The sequence below is a fragment of the Takifugu rubripes genome, chromosome 13, assembly GCF_901000725.2.
Source record: "Takifugu rubripes chromosome 13, fTakRub1.2, whole genome shotgun sequence".
Classification (NCBI taxonomy): domain Eukaryota; kingdom Metazoa; phylum Chordata; class Actinopteri; order Tetraodontiformes; family Tetraodontidae; genus Takifugu; species Takifugu rubripes.
The window spans coordinates 18,079,239-18,095,353 of record NC_042297.1 but is presented as its reverse complement, the minus strand read 5'-3'; the positions used below and the strand labels follow the sequence as shown (position 1 = coordinate 18,095,353).

Here is a 16,115-nt window from a genome sequence, read left to right as displayed (position 1 = left end):
CGATCAAATTAACTTTGAATTTTGTCCAGGAATTAGCTGCATTACATCAGCTCAATTATGCAACGCACCGACGAGTTAGGCTCTTGAGGGAGACGGTGTCCACATTAACTCTAATTGAGTTTACACCGCGTTAACCTTTGCTTTGGCTCCTGAGACAAACCTTTTGCAATGCCTCTCAGAATTCCCCTTCTCTTTACTCTGGATGCAGCTTTGACCAGGTTACTATGATTCAAGCAGAGATCGAAACTGCTAAAATCGCACCTCTCGATTAAAACCCGCCGTTCCCTCGGCAACCCTTGGCTTCCAAAGCTTGATTTCAGCTTGAAGCACATCAAAACAACACCACAAGTCCGTGGCCGGGTTTACCTCCTCGGCCCAACTCAGCAGAGTGTCTGAAAACGGAACATCTCTAGCAAATATAGACACGGGGGCCCCTGGGCTGCGACTCGGGGGCTGGACGGAGGACGGACCATGAGGACGTCTGCTGTGTTCCGGTGTTCTGGGAAAAGGACGGTGCACACAGCTGCACCAAAGGGGGTAAATGCAAAACAAACATGCCTCACACATGCTTCCCCCTCAGCTGTCATGGCTCTGCTTTCAAAGATTCTTTTCCCTCCTATGAGCCCACCTCTGCGCACACACACACACACACACACACACTTGCTCACTTCCACTCTGTCCTCTGGCTCAGCTGCAGCCCTCGCTCTCAGGGCCTGAGGCCCAGTCACACACACAGACCAGGAAGGCTTTTTAATTAACCCAGAGCCGTGTGGAGGCTGCAGGATTGTGTGTCAGGACAGACAGGCCTGCTTATCTTCCAGCTGGTTTAACATTGACCGTTTGTGTGACCGGCATGCACACACACACACACACGTTGGCATCTGGTAGCTCAGGTTGTAACGCGCGCTCTTCGCCTTTGTCCTGCTTATTTATGTCATTCTCCGAAGCGCCACCACGACACGTTAGCGTGCGACGCTGCAGTACCGCATCTCTCATCTCTAGTACTACTGAAGCCAGGCAACAGTACAACTGTGCAGTATAATTGCGTTGCTGTTGTGTGTATATTTTAGTGCATGTAAATTGTTGCAACTCTTTCAGAGGTTACGAGACAATTCCTTATGTGCGTCTGACTTTTGAAGTGTTTATTTGATACGTGTTAAAATTTCCAATTTTGTGCCCCCCCCCCCTCTCTTTTCCTACGAGTTTTCATTTTTGTGGCTTTGACTTTTGAAACTAGTGTATGGGTTTATTCATGCTTGTTTTATTTTGTGAATAATTAAAGTACAATAAGTTATTGCACTTCCACTCTGCACTAGTGTGGTTTCACTCCTCGGGAAAATGCTACACCGAGCGTCCCTGCAGCCATTGGCCGGCCTCGTCCCGGCCCTCGTCCTCACAGGCGGAGGACTGTGCCATCCCTGCAGCATCAGGACTGAAATCCCCACATGTTCAGCCCCTTTGAAGGGACTCAAGTGCTGAAACGAGATCGCGCAACCCATAAGAGTATCACTCTAATTGAAGCTGACAAAAATACGAACTGCGCCCTTTTGAACTGCTGACATTGAACAGGGTGGATTAGGCCGAGTATATTAACAACAGGTGACGGGCCGGAGGGAAGACTGGAGCGTCCAGAACGCGACGGGTTGGGCTCCAGACCACTGGAGGATTGAGAATGGAGCACAGACAGACATGGAAACAAAACGATTCATCTTATTCCCAAAGGTGAACAAAACAAACAAAAAAACATTAAAATTGCTTTGTGTTTTTTTTTAAGTGCGGTCCTTTACTCGTGTTGGCTGTTACAAAGTCATATATACACACGTTTGGAGGATTCAGTCAAGGATTCAGTCCAAAAAAAAATCTAAAACAATTTCATTGACCTGACAGAAATAAAAGTTAAATAAAAACATGACTACAATGATGATAAAAAGCGTGCTGCCTAAAGACGGGAGCTGGGAGACCTCGTGATGAACCCACAGCTAATAAAAATAATAACGTTGCATCGTATCGACAGTTTATATACATCAGGTGCCTGAAAGGCAGAGTTCAAAACGAACAATATACAGAATTCAAATGCAAGAAGTAACTCCTCTGTTTAAACGTGTAAATGATACAAGAATGGCACTGGCTCATCCGGCTCAGCCACTTTTAATACTCCAACATTCCAGCGGCTCTACACTGATGCCTAAAATCAGTCGCTACGGTAGCAACCTGAGTAAATCAGACCGTATTAGCCACCGTGCTGTTCATTAAATACTAGATAAAGACTTCCTATCAGCTCATTGAGCATATCCTGCAGAACACACACGCGTGTTGCTTCTTGCGTTGGTACAGGAGAGCCAAACGTTCGGTGTCGGATATTTGAAACTAGGCATAAATTAGGATATTCGCACAGCACAGCTGCAACATGGAAATATATACACTGTATACGCTGAGCCGTGTGGCGGCAGATCTCATAACAGCATGTCAGAAAATGATTCCGTGGAAGTCCCGTTCACTAACCTGGATGCTAAATTCACCGAAAATCTGCTGAAAATGCAAACGACCACTGTGGAAATGTTGCAGCTGATGAGACGGCGTGGAAGCGTCTGGTCCCGGCGGGTCAGAGGCTGCCGATGTTGGGGAAGCTCTTCAGCTTCTCTGGGAAATCGTCTTTGTAGAGCACCGGGTCTGCGCGGTGCTCCACCACCTTCAGGGGCATGGTGCCAAACACCGATGCAAACTTGTTGATGCACTCAGATCTGGGAAGGAAAGAGAAAAACCCACTTAAAGATCTTGAGCCTCTCTATTAGATGGACGCATCTCCCATTTATCCGCATCTGATGATATATAAATCAAAGAATTTAACACAGTAAGGCGAGTGTGTGACACCTTTCCACCATGTGTGTCTGATCCAGGGACAGGCCATCGATGGCAGTACACTCGGGGCACTTGAACTTCTTCCTGGGGGTCACCTAAAAGAAACAGAACCAACAGGACGCATCACACACAGTTAAGCCTCAGACGGGCTCTAACACGCCGTCTGATAAAGTGACGACCAACGAGAGCTGTTCCCAGCGTGCAGCGTGTCCGACTTCTCCTCCGGGGAGTCGGACGTGCGGTTTTCCTCTGTCCAACCTCCGTCACATCTACAACACCCCCGACAGCAGCGCTCAGAAGCGTGGGGATGTAGGTGCGTGTGCGGGAGAGCGAGAGAGACGGAGACGGAGGGCTGGAGAGGGTGAGTGTTCACTGAAGGAACCTGTGTGGGGGGGCGAGGGTGCAGGCAGGAGGAAGTGTGCGGATTGTGATGTGATGGCAGGGTGTGCATGAGCCCCAGAGTTTAGGAAAACATACGCAGGGAGGGAGTGCCAGTGAGTGACACCCAGATAAGGGAGGTGAAGGCTGCCCTTCAGTTCAGGCCCCCCCGCTCCCTCACATGACAAGGAGGGAGGGGAGATGAAGTCGGAGGGTGAGATCTGATCAAACCCAGAAGATCTGGCCCCCTCGTCCAGAGTTTATCCCCCCCCCAGAGCAGCCAGAGCAGCCACATCTCTTAATGTACCTTTATGGGGGCTTTGCCTGTGATGTTTGCGACCAGGAAGTTCATGGCGATGTCCTCGCAGTTCATGTGAGCGTCCACCCAGTTCTTAATGTCTCCGGGCATCTTGTACGTGTACAGATAATTGAAGTACTAGAACAGAAACGGGGGATTACCGGGTGTCAAACACTGACGTGTTAACCTGTGTTATAATAATTGTATAAACTGAAACAGAAGCTAAAATCTTTCTCAACGTGACCACGAAGTCAGATTTCCTGGAACTTTAGCCACCTTGTGGTAAAAGGCTGCTCCAGTTAGAACCATGGAGACCTCATTGGTCCACTCAGACTCATATTTCCACTTCCCCATTTCGTGGTCCCAGAGGTGCAGCCGGCCCGGGTAACCCACCAGCCTGTCTGGGAACTCTCTCCACACCTGCGGTAGGACAGAACAGAGTCAGGAACCAAACACTAAAAGATAAAACAACAACAGAAATAACAGTTATGATGGGATTTAAAACGCTTTTCTAGCATCTCTCTGACCATAGCGATCGCGACACAACTTTCTCCCAAACCGGTGTGATCCAAGCGGAGAGGGATCTTTTCTAAACTGTCACCTGACCGGCTCCTCAATCCTGCCTGCAATTCCATGTAATTATCCTTAATCTGAGCATCATTTTATTAAATGGCTTCTAAATGGACTCGGGTGAGTGGACCCGTCAGGATTGTAGGCATGGAAAACATCAGCTCTGGAGCCGTCGTCGCTCCTCACACATCAAAAACGACGAGCGGCCGGTCGAATCCTCCGCCACTGTAATCTCCCTCAACGACTTTAAACACTGGGATTAACTGGAAATGGTTCCCTGCAGCACCTGCCAGCAGTCAAACAGTAAAGACTACTTTTCTCACCTCGTAGCCAAACTGCAGCTCGTCGGAGGTCAGCATGATGATGTCATCGTCGATGGCCAGGACGGCCTCCGTTTCGATCTCATCGTACGGGAAGAAGCGGTTACTCAGCTTGTTCTCTTTAGTCCGCACGACTTTGAGAGGAACGCCGATCTTCGGCCAAAGGGAGTCTGCCAAAGGAGCAACAGCGGCTAGTTATCAAAGAAAATCAAAAATATACGTCACGTTTTCAGCAAGTTGTAGCGGTGGTGCAGGACTATGGTCGATCATTTTAGACGGGCGGAGGCGGCAGCGTCCGCTCACGACCGCCCCGTTTGAAGTCTGTCGCTGCAGAGGAAAACAGTGTTTTCTGGATCCCGGTTCGCTCGCTGCCTCGCGTTGCTGTGCAAACCTCAAGTATGTGTGAATCTAACCAGACCTCGCAGCCGCTCTCAGGGGTGCGTTTCACAGTTTCTTGGGCTGCGTCCATGGCACGGATTGTGGCACAGAAAGATCACACAGTGTGTATCCCCTCATTAATGGGGTAACTGGGGTCTGGCAGTCCATACGAAGGGTTACATATCCCACTAACCACATCTGAGGTCTCCTGTCAGAAGCTATTGTCAGGAAAGCTGCCATGTTTAAAACCCATATTCATCATTTTACTGCTGCTGGAAGCATGGAAAGAAACCAGCGTTGGAAAACATCTCACCCAAATCGAAATAAATTAATAAACTGGAGTAAAAATCCTTTGTTGACCAAGATTTTGGCTCTACCTTTAGCTTAGAATTTGCTTCCAGTGTGCAAGATCTTCTGAAAAGTTTATTTAGGGACAAAATCAGTTTTTAACGCTCCAAACCAAATAACGTTAGATTTTTAAAAGAGAGACTTCTTCCTTGGGCAGCATTAATACAGGAAGAAAGAAAACAGGGGTCTGAACACTGGGGCGATACTGGACTGAGCTCCTGTGAGTGTTGACCCAGCAGTGGCCCCTCGTTAATTCTAATGGGCCACAAAGCTCCAGCCAGGCGCCGCCGACACCTCTCACTGAAAGGTAAGTCGTCTTGACAAGGAGCACTTCAAAAGGTCTTTTCAAAACTTTATCACATTAAACATCAGCGACTTGCACCCTGCTAATTACATTAGCAGGATGTTCGACCGGCGGAAGCGCCGAGTCCACATTTGTGCACCACAGATGCAAAAGTAGAGGCAACTAAATAAAAAGAACTCAGTTATGTGTCAGTTTTCTGTACAAAAAAGGTGTGAAACCATGTGTGTGACAAAGAATGTACAATAGGTGACTTTGTTCATGCCCAGTACAGACTAGAGTGTTATGGAGCCCAGTGGGGAACTGAGGAGGAAGAACAAGCTTTTTTCTTTTAGCTTGGTACAGGGTGTATGTGTGTGTGTGTGTGTGTGAGACACTATACCTTACTCTACACCTACACATCAATGGATATGACTCTGTGACCCTACTGGTTATGCAAAACCGGTAAAGTAGAGCCTTCCTTTGGGCTGAGAATGGGTTGTACTCACCCTCAGGAGGACTCTTATTCTGATTGTTCCACACCACCAGGAGCTTTGCCAAGCTGGGAACCTTTGAGATTTCTGTGATGACCCGGAAAAGACTCTCCACCCGATCGTAGGTCAGCACCACGGCCGTGAACCCTGGAGCTCGTGGTGGGATGAGTGGCAGGAACAAAGGGCTGTTCACGCTGGACCACTTCTGCAACCGACAGGAAAGAGGAAAATCACTTCACATTCTGCTATCAACCCATCATTGCAAGGATCCTGTAGTGGATACGTTATTGGCAGCCATTTAATGATTACATTTAATCGTTTTATTAAACAGCAAGGCTCCCAAAAAGACAAGTTTCTGAGTGGGAGTGAACAGAAGTGAATGTTCCCCTTTAGAACGTCAAATAGGCCTGATAGTCCGAGCAGTAGTAGACAGGTTGGCTACTGTTTGGCACGGCCTGCTTTGGGGTTTAAGGGGAAATAGCTAAAAACAGCTGATTTTACTGACGGGCAGCAAAGACTGGATGACTATAATCAATGCGGACCGTTTCTGTCGCTGCTCCCTTTTAAAAATGCCAATAAAACCAGTGAGCCACACTTACAACTTAGATCAAGTAACATAGTTAACTCAAGAAGCCACATGGGAAATTTATGGTTTTGCTCTCAATGCTATTTTTTAAAAAGTTACACATATAGTTCAGTTAAAGAAGCAGCATATATATTTTATAAACATTGTTATCTGCTTAAAAAAAACCAAATCTGGGCCTCCAAGAATGCTTAAAATGTGCCGCCGTGGTTGCACAAAGACAACATGTTTAACGCGGTTATTCTGTGGGCTTCTTGAAGTATTTGAACAAAGTTTCTCCTCTGATCCCAGTTGGCCACACAGTGATCGTGTGGCTCCTCCTATAGCATCAACACAAATGTGTCAACAGAGACGCCGCCACGGCGTCCGAGACAACATCAGTCAGCCCTCCAACTGTAAAGTGTTGCTTTATTGGCAAGTGGAAACTTCCTTGTGGCCATTCTCAGAGTGTCAAACACGCAAAGGGGGAAATAATGAAACTAACGCATATATGCAACCAAAACGCTGTAAAGAAAGAAAAAAAAAAAAGGTTGATGGCTGTTAAATCATTTGACAGATGAAGAGAAAAGCCACGCCTCCATATGAAGAGAGCAGACCTGAAGAGTTGAATACTTTGTGTTTACACTAAAAGACTCTTGAGTAGTTTATCTTTATTGAATTTGAAAATGAGATAAACACAGCTGAGTATTGAAAATGCCCCAAACAGTCGTGTTCATCTTGATAAATGCTCCCAATGGAAGAGTGTTCAACGTTAACAGAACATGAAAGTAAACACGACTTAATTCTCTTTGGCAAACGCGTCCCAGGGGACAGAAAAGGACACGATTGTGTACGAGCACCGACAAGAATGCAGAGGCTGCTGCGCCCATGTCCCGGCTCCCACTCAAACCGCTCACATTATTGCCAAAATATCAGCTGTGGATATTCTCCTGCTGTATGTATGTAGCTGTATAAGACCACAGATCTGGAGGAGCTCCCTTTGAGTCTTTAGGAGAATACACACACTCACAGCCCGACTCCTCCGGCCTTTATAGAAGGAAGACGTTCACAGTCACAGCAGCCAATTTCCAAACCGACCACAATCATCCTGCTAATGTAACCAGCACAACGACAACAACAACAACAATAATAATCTGTGCAACATCATCATATTCAATGTAAATCAAACGTTTCTGTCTTAAATGTAAAAGAAAAATAAACATGATGCATTTAATTGTGGAATAGAAAAATCCTACGCTTATGCCAAATACCTACGGCTCCAAAACAAAAAGCAGCTTGTCTGTTCCTCAGAACCCCCCCGCCCCCCCCATACGGCACCAGCAGTCCTGGAAAATGTGTTTTCAATTACCAGCCTCAGGACTAGAGCAGGCGAGGGTGGAGGTGGGGTGGGGGATGGGGGGGGGGGATGTCTGCCTGATTTATTTAGTGCATTGTGCAAGTTTTTCTCACATCCATTCACTTAAGCGTCAAGAAAACACCTCTCCCATCTCAGGTGGGTACAGCCAAAGGTTTGCAATCTGGACAGAACGAGACGGAGTACTTGCTGATTAGCAAGCTACACGTTTGAAAGTATCAGGCAAATGTAGCCAAGAGTAAGCAGCTGCTTTAAGTATTAATTCTGACTGACTGTGCAGCTGATTACATCACTTCCTCTTATTTCCATCCATCCTGATGTTTTGGCTTAAATACCTACTCTGGAGCCCCAACCACGGGGATGCTAAACACATAGGCCATACGTTAGCAAACTCTCCATAAATGGAAGGACCTAAACATGGAGGAACTTACTTGTCACCAAAAAGGAGGCCTCTGAGTGCAGATATACTGACACAAACAGGTGTGTGACCTGTACCAGCCTCTCAAGAACATGCTGCAGGGAGAGACGGGCTTTAAGGTGAAGGAACCACTCGATTCTTCAAATGCATTTCTGAAGCCATTTTAACAGGGTAAAAGGCTGAAATTTCTCATGAACCAACGACTGTGGGAATAATAGTTAAGTGTATGTGTTTCCTGACAATTTTGGTGATATTAATGGATATTTATGCAGAGAGGAAAGCACCACATAAGAGAAAAGCAGTTATTTCAATCTTCACCAGTCTTAAGTCTGAATAAACAATAAAAACCTTCCAATATGTGGAGAAGAGTGAAACAAAGCAAGAGATTAGCTCCATTCTTAGTGCCTCAGAACACACATGGCATGGATTATGAGGCAAAATATATACTTACAATATATGAGAAGGATAAAGAAAAAGTGGATGTGGGTACCTACCACCACAGGCGGATTGTTCCACTGTTCGTAGGTGCGTGCAGCATATGGATAGATCCGGTCGTTGATGATCTGGAGCGTTGTCAGTCCGATGGCCTTCATGGAGCTGAAGTAGGCCTCCCAAAACCAGCGTGCCTGAGGATGAAATGCAGATTCAAGAAACACAAACATCATTTCTCGGCGACAGCGACATGCCAATACTCAGAGGAATGCCTCAGGCCACCGGCTACTGCTGCTCTCTTCCCATTAAAGACATTATAGAGGGACATAAGTGAATATAATGACAGTTCAGAAGCACGAGAAGCTTGTAAGTGTTAATGAAGCTTTCAACAGCACAGCCTCCACCCCGGAGGCCCCGTTTCACTAACACAACTGCACCCCAACACATTCTAAGTGACCCACTGTTCCTAGGTAATGAGGTACATTTATTTTCCAGTTCCACTATCCTACCCTGTTACAATGCCCCAGTTTTTTTTTTGGCAAAAACACTGCCGATCTAAAGCAAACACAGCCCTTAGTGGCACATGGCCATATGCCCGTCGCCTGGGTTACCCACGTCTTATGGGATGATGCTTTGGAAAAGAACAAGAGCAACAAAAGCACTTATTTTTCTAGAGGGGAAGCCAAAAAGACTTTCTAAACTTCAGGGGGAATCCCAAAGGCTCATAAATCAGCTGGTGATGAAAGCTGCTTTTCTGATGGGGAGGAGGCAGAAAGCAAACTTTGCTGCCCAGAGGGCCCGTCCCACCACCCTCCAACCTCTCTCAGCGCCTGCAGGAATTTTTATGAGCAGGGACGATACTGCAGTGAAAGGGAGGAAGTCTGATGTGGTAACAATGAAGTGTTACTCTTCTGTTGGTTATTATTCTTTGCCGTGCTTGGTTCAGTGTGACAACACAAGCAAAGCGATGGACCGAATCCACAAGCTAACTAGCTTCTGCTAACAAGCTAAAAATAACACAACAACAGAGAGACACAGAAACAGGCAGCAAAATATCTGACAAAACAAACTGCTGAAATTTTCATCACACTTGTTCAAATACAATCGACATCTAATCTTTGGTGTGTCACTAAAACCGGCTGTTAAAATAAAGGCCAAAGCGGTGATCAGGACACTATGTTGCCAAGTGCTTGACAGATGTTTCAACCTTTAGAACAGAAGTGACAGCATTTCATTGGGTTTTGAGCCAGCATGCTGTCTGGATCACCTCAAAGATGGTCACAGAGTAGTCTAGGTTGTGAGTTTAGGGTGTCTGACCTGTTGTAAGGTCTGTAATGCTCTGGACCAGGTTTTCATTTGGCCTCCCTCTCAGCTCTGACCAGTCTCCCTGTCATGACCTCAGATCACACATCAATGTAACGCCACATCAAAAATGTTCAAACATCTGTAACCTTGCTTTGATCGGGTTCTCAATATAAGATCTTTTGACCTCATGGCTTGGTTTTCACTCCATTATAGATTCTAATATGAGAAGCCCTTTAATAAACTGGTGTATGTCCACTCAATTGAATTTACCACAGGTGGACTCCAACCCAGGTGTAGCATCATTTTAAAGATAAGGAAGCCGAATAAAAAGGTATGGCATAGAAAAGTGTCTGAATACTCCACTACATTTAAAAAGATGCTTAAACTATATATTCACGTTTCATTCAAGGATATTGAATGTCGATTGATGGTGGAAGATGTCATTTTTTGGTTTCAGCACAAGGCCAGAGCCTAACAAATGTGGGAAATAGTGAAACCTGGACTGTATAAATGTGTTGGTATCAGATCAGGTTCCACCTGAAAACAAGACGATGTTTTTAGCAAATACATGGTGATATGTCCAGCCAATAATAGAGCGTACTTGTTCGTGCTAATTTAATAAACGATCTTAAGTGTCCCCTGTGTGTTATATTTGGAGGTTATGACCCAAAAAGTCTCATGGAAGTCGGTACACAAACACAGGCTCAGTTGTTTCACTCATAAGATCCTGCAGCTGTTTAATTTGAGGCCTTTTAATACATGACCTGGATGGTGTAAATGTCATGTCAAATTAGAAAATTAGTTCTGCTAACTGGAGCAAGTCTACCGACTACCGGAGTCAAAGATCAGCAGCCATTAAAATGTGACCTGACTTCTAGATTATGTTGACTAAATGCAAAAATATTATGACAGCATAATATTATATACAGTTATATTTTTTGCAACATTAAAACAAATGTCCAGCCAACAAATAAATAACACTACATTCAAAGACCAGCAACAGCTGGTTTTTGCTTGTGCAGTTTGTCTCACTATAATAAGTAGAATAATCTGTCCCAACAGACCTTTCATTACATCAATTATATTTCTTTCATGATAATTCCTTTGAGATCTATTAACATTTCCTAAGTCTGCTGCACAGAAGCACATGAAAAAGTGGCGTGAGGAGCCCCCTGCTGGTCAAACCAGGACATTGTTCTTTCTTTTCCAGAGATTCCAAACAAAAAAAGGGGAGGATTTATTTTGAATTGACAAGAAATGACATATCTCATAAAAACTTTCTTGAGGGGAAGAAAGGGCCTATATGCTGTCTCTCAACACACTGTTGGACTGTTATATGAAACAAGCCTGAGCTAATAAACATCCAGGCTATAACAACTCCTCACAATATTAACTCTTACTATATACACGCCACAAGCTCTTCTTAACTTTAACATCAGTAAATATTGACATGTTCTGCACATTTATGTTACGTGTCTCCTGTTTACCAGTAATGTGTTATGACTTACGGTAATTTCTTTCTCTTTCAAGAGCATACTAAATTTGCCAAAAACATAAACTTGGATTAGAAATTATCTAAATTTGCCCTTCTAGCCCAAAAAAATGAAGCTTTTGGCAAACTTTCATCACGATTCTTAAACATTCTCCGCTATATTTTACCCATACTGACGCACATTGTGCGACGCTCGTTTCCGCCTGTGAAAAAAAACAGGGATCGTATTTCACTAAATTACTTCTGAGGAGAAAAATAAGGCAAAGATCAACATGTACACAATGCACTTACCACCGAGTGCCGTCGGAGCAGAATCCAGTAAATAAAACCCAGGCTACCAAGGAAACTTTGAGCTTAACAGCAGAGGAAAACTAACCCAACAACACAGCCTCACAAGCAAGCGGTTCTCCAGGTTGTACGTAATCCAACTCCAGGCTGTGTTGATGCAAGGGAATAAGGAGCAGCTGTACCCGTGCACTTCTCTCCCAACTACTTTTACTTTTGTTTATTGTGGCTCGGGTTAGATAAAACAGAGTGAGCGAGCTATCTTCCGTGCTTTTGACTCAAGCTAAAATCAACATAGCCGAGTTATCTTAAAGCTTTTACAAATCTAGATGGAGCACCTAGGGAAATTGAAACTTACCAAACCCGAGTCCGCTCTCAACAGAAACAGATTTGGCTTTCCAAGGGTTCAGAGTTCAGCTGGTAAAACGCGACTCAGCTGTGAGGGGCGCGTGTTTTCACAAGGCCGTACATGTCAGTTTATATGCTCTGCCATTATTACAGTTTGACAGTAGAAGATGTGATTTTTACCAAAACAACAACCTATATATGACTGCCAATGACACTAAGGTATTAAAAAGGGTGAAGGTAGAAAAACTGTACACTGTTGGTTATTAGAAACACCAGCCAATACATATTTTACATTCTAAATTACACTTTGGTGTCTTGAAATAAACCGCACCACCCTGGTGATCTGTGCAACTAAAGTATTCGGACCAATAAAAGGCCTATTACTTTCACTCATTACCTGTCTCTGCATCTCTTCAACCTGCCTGTGAGGTATACTCTTCAGGATGCCGTACATCTCTGACAATTTCTCCTCTGGAATGAACACAGATGCCCTGTGCAGAGGAACAATCCAATTATTTCAGTGTACATAGCAGAAAACAAACCTCATGTGCTTTCCAAGTGTCACTCAGGTGGACCTTTTCCAGTCAAGGACTTCAGAAAATGGGAGAATGTAGGAGTCGGCGAGGATCACAGGAACACATCCTGCCTGCAGCACATCGCTGAGGGCAGCCTGACCAAGACGGGCCCCCCGCAAAACAACACAGAACGAGGAATCCTGTGGCGACACATTAAAAAAGACTGTTAACAAAACATGTACTTATACCACCATTCAAATTTGGGAAGCATTTTACAATGCTTTGCATCACACCTGCAGAACCTGGGGGTAGTCGTAAACCTGACCCTTGTAGCAGCGCTTCCGTGCAGAGGCAGCCCCCTGGGAGAGGTTGCTGCACTTGTCCAAGAGGAGCAGCGCTTCTCCGTTCTCTTCTTTTAAGCGCTCCAGTTCAGCGCGGTATTCTCGATGAATGGCGGTTTGAGAGGAGAGAATGAAGTAGCGGCGTGGCCTGAGGATATAAGATGGAAGACGTGTTGTCATTACATTAACTTGACAGAGACTATAAACTGCACACGACCCAAAATCATTTAATTTAAGAATCAAGTTTATACGTCACACATAACTGCTGATGTGTTACTCAGATCATGAGTATTAAAAGGTAATGAACGCACCCAGGCTGCCTCTCAGGCAGCTCAACATCTGCGGAGAGGGGACTGTACACCGGGATGGAGACATCGTAGCCTTGTCTGTAGGTCCAGGTGGAGAATCCACCCCCAGCAAGCAGGGCCCTGAAACATTGGCAAAATCTTTTGTCACACAGTAGCTTTTAAAAGAAATAACCTCAAAAACCACACACATGAATTCATTGTTTCTCCTGAGGGCTCCTCGGAATGCATCAGATGGTGAAGTTAGGGTTCAATACTTCATCAATGAACACATCTGTGCTTGAATCATACCTACCGGTACTTTGGGAACTTATGTGTGAAGATTTCAATCATCTACCAGGCAGGTTCCCCTCTTTTCTTGCATTAACACTTACAGATAGATGCATACGTTAATCTTGAAGCAACTCAAGTTCTCACAAACATACCTGTCTCTGGGTACATCCAAAGCAGTGTTGTAGTCTGGAGGACCTCCAGGTAACATATTAAAAAGTAGGTGGTTCATCCCTCTGTCCCATCTAACAAAACATGAAATGTAATTTTGTGAATATATAGTGAATGAAATATCCCTTTGTTTACCTATGAATTTTACAGCTATGTGGTTGTTTTGCTGTCACAGTATTTCCAGACAAAAATATTGGCTGGTGTATTATTTGAAATGTAGCATATAATTATGTTACCTACTGTGCAATATACTGTACATGAACATACAGCTGCAATGGGACATCATCAGTGTCAAAAACACGCACACAAAAATAAATACAATCAATCCATAACTGGGTAAAGGTTTACCTGGGTAGCATTGCCAGAGCCTGGGCCGTTTCTCTGATCCTCAGAGAGTTCTGATTCAGCACATCAATAGATGGCACAAAAAGACAAGCCCTGGTGACATCGTCCGTGTAAAAGTCACTGTCAGAAATGGCACCGAGCAGGTCATTGTATTCACGAGACAGTCCGGTACTACTAATGGGAACCCCCAGTTCATCAACAAACTTCTGCAGAGGATAAATGTAGACCTGCAAATGCAACAAGACAGTCAACAGCACTGCAAAATGACCCAACGTTTCAAGCTTGATGCTCCCAGATCAGGTAATGGTGATGCAGCTGTTACCTTGATTCTGTTTTTCGGATTGTAGCCACACCTGTACACATCGAAACAGGTGTGCATGCGACAGCTGAGGTCCCCCCTCTCCGGTATGGGACTGGAGACCGGCAGGCGGACCAGGGGGGCGTCGTGAACGCTGCGCTTGTCAAGAGTCCAGTCGGCTGCAGACTCAATGGAGTGCGGCCAGAACTGAAACATCCCTGTGGCAATAAGTCCCAGCAGCACCACAGAGAAAAGGGTGATGTAGTATATTCGATGCTTGGTTTTCATCCGCGGGATGAGCGCAGGGCCCCGGGAGCTGTATTTCCCAGCAGCGTACATGTCGGCCGCCTCCTGCTTCTTCCAGACTGTGAAGTTAAGACTTTGGATCAGTCAATATTGGGCGCGAATGATGCCTAAACCACCCAAATTAATCATCTTCTCGTGTTTACACGCCATGTCCAGATGTGTATGTGTAGTTATTAAGAGTGTTTACAATGTCATTACTAAAAAAGTGTAGTCTGATTAAATTTATATCTGTAACATGAAAACGCTTACAGCAGTAAAAGTGAAAGCCAAACAAGATGAACCAATTCAGACACACCACCAGTTGATGAATTTGTACCAAAATAAATCTTTAGCTTTTCTGAAACCAACATTAGAAGTCTGTTTACTTAGCTAAACAAGCTATCCAAATATCCATGGAGAGTTAGCTTACAATCGGCAGCTGGCTTTATGCGTTATTAAACGATGGAATTAAAATATGATGCAACACAATAAGGTAAACATATTTTACCCACCACGATGTGAAACAGAATGATGTTTGACAGCCGCAAATTAATTCATGGCATCCGTTTTCTTTTTTTAAAAAAAAGCTCCGAATATATAAGTGCCAGCTTTAAGCTAACGCTACCGCCTCAAAAAATCTTCTTCTGTGGTTGTTCCAGCAACCACGCACAATGGAACACTACCGCCACCTACCGGGCAGGACTGGAGGCGCTATGCTGCTATGTTTTCCTCGTTAAAATATCACTATTCCAGTTTTCTACAGTAGATTTCTACAGTAAAATTCTCATGAATGATGCTCGACAGCCACAAATTAAATCAATCATGATTACACACATGATTACAAAGATATTATGCATTTCTTTCAGTGTGCATACACTTTAATCTTTAAGTATAATATGATTAACCCTAAAGTTTTAATGGAGAAGAGTATGTAAATAAAGTCGTTCACAGCTGTAGTAATATGTAGGGAATATTTTCTGAGTGAAATGTGGCAAAACAAAGTATAGAAGTAGCAGTTTTCCTCTGAAACCAGCAGTCAGACCAGAACAGCAGCAGCAGTGGATACTTTCATCAGCAGTTTCCAAGCCTTTGGGGGTGACTAAAGTTAAAGTCCAAAATGTACATTGCAATTCAAAGTTAACATGAATCCATTACAAAGTACAAGCAAGAAGTTGATAATGAACACCTACATATGAAAATAAATTATTAAACTTATAGTGTGATAAAATACCAGACGTGTGGAAATTTGGCTGTTTTATGTAATCGATGACCACTACAGATCTCTTAAATGTCCTACGATACCTCCATGCGGTCCAACATTCTTCCAATCTGGGTCAGACCCACTGCACTCATCCTATACAACGCCTACATTTGGCTGCAAAAAATAGCGGTTTTTAAAGCTTCTTTACTCAACATCCAGCAGCACTCAGCAGTGCAAAGCTC

The 16,115-nt window shown here is 44.4% G+C and overlaps 1 protein-coding gene across 1 annotated transcript; it reads right to left on the bottom strand.

The window, feature by feature from the left end:
- Positions 1-1,762: 1,762 nt before the first annotated feature.
- ext2 (exostosin glycosyltransferase 2) lies at positions 1,763-15,337 on the bottom strand. The gene is made up of 15 exons (XM_003969684.3): positions 15,185-15,337; positions 14,412-14,752; positions 14,093-14,316; positions 13,729-13,818; positions 13,310-13,426; positions 12,951-13,146; positions 12,718-12,857; positions 12,540-12,633; positions 8,775-8,906; positions 5,941-6,130; positions 4,429-4,595; positions 3,812-3,955; positions 3,545-3,673; positions 2,872-2,954; positions 1,763-2,741 (listed from the first exon to the last, which is right to left on the bottom strand). Exons 2-15 carry the CDS (start codon positions 14,724-14,726, stop codon positions 2,603-2,605), a joined length of 2,160 nt encoding a protein of 719 aa, XP_003969733.1. The 5' UTR covers positions 14,727-14,752; positions 15,185-15,337; the 3' UTR covers positions 1,763-2,602.
- Between the last annotated feature and the right edge of the window lie 778 nt (positions 15,338-16,115).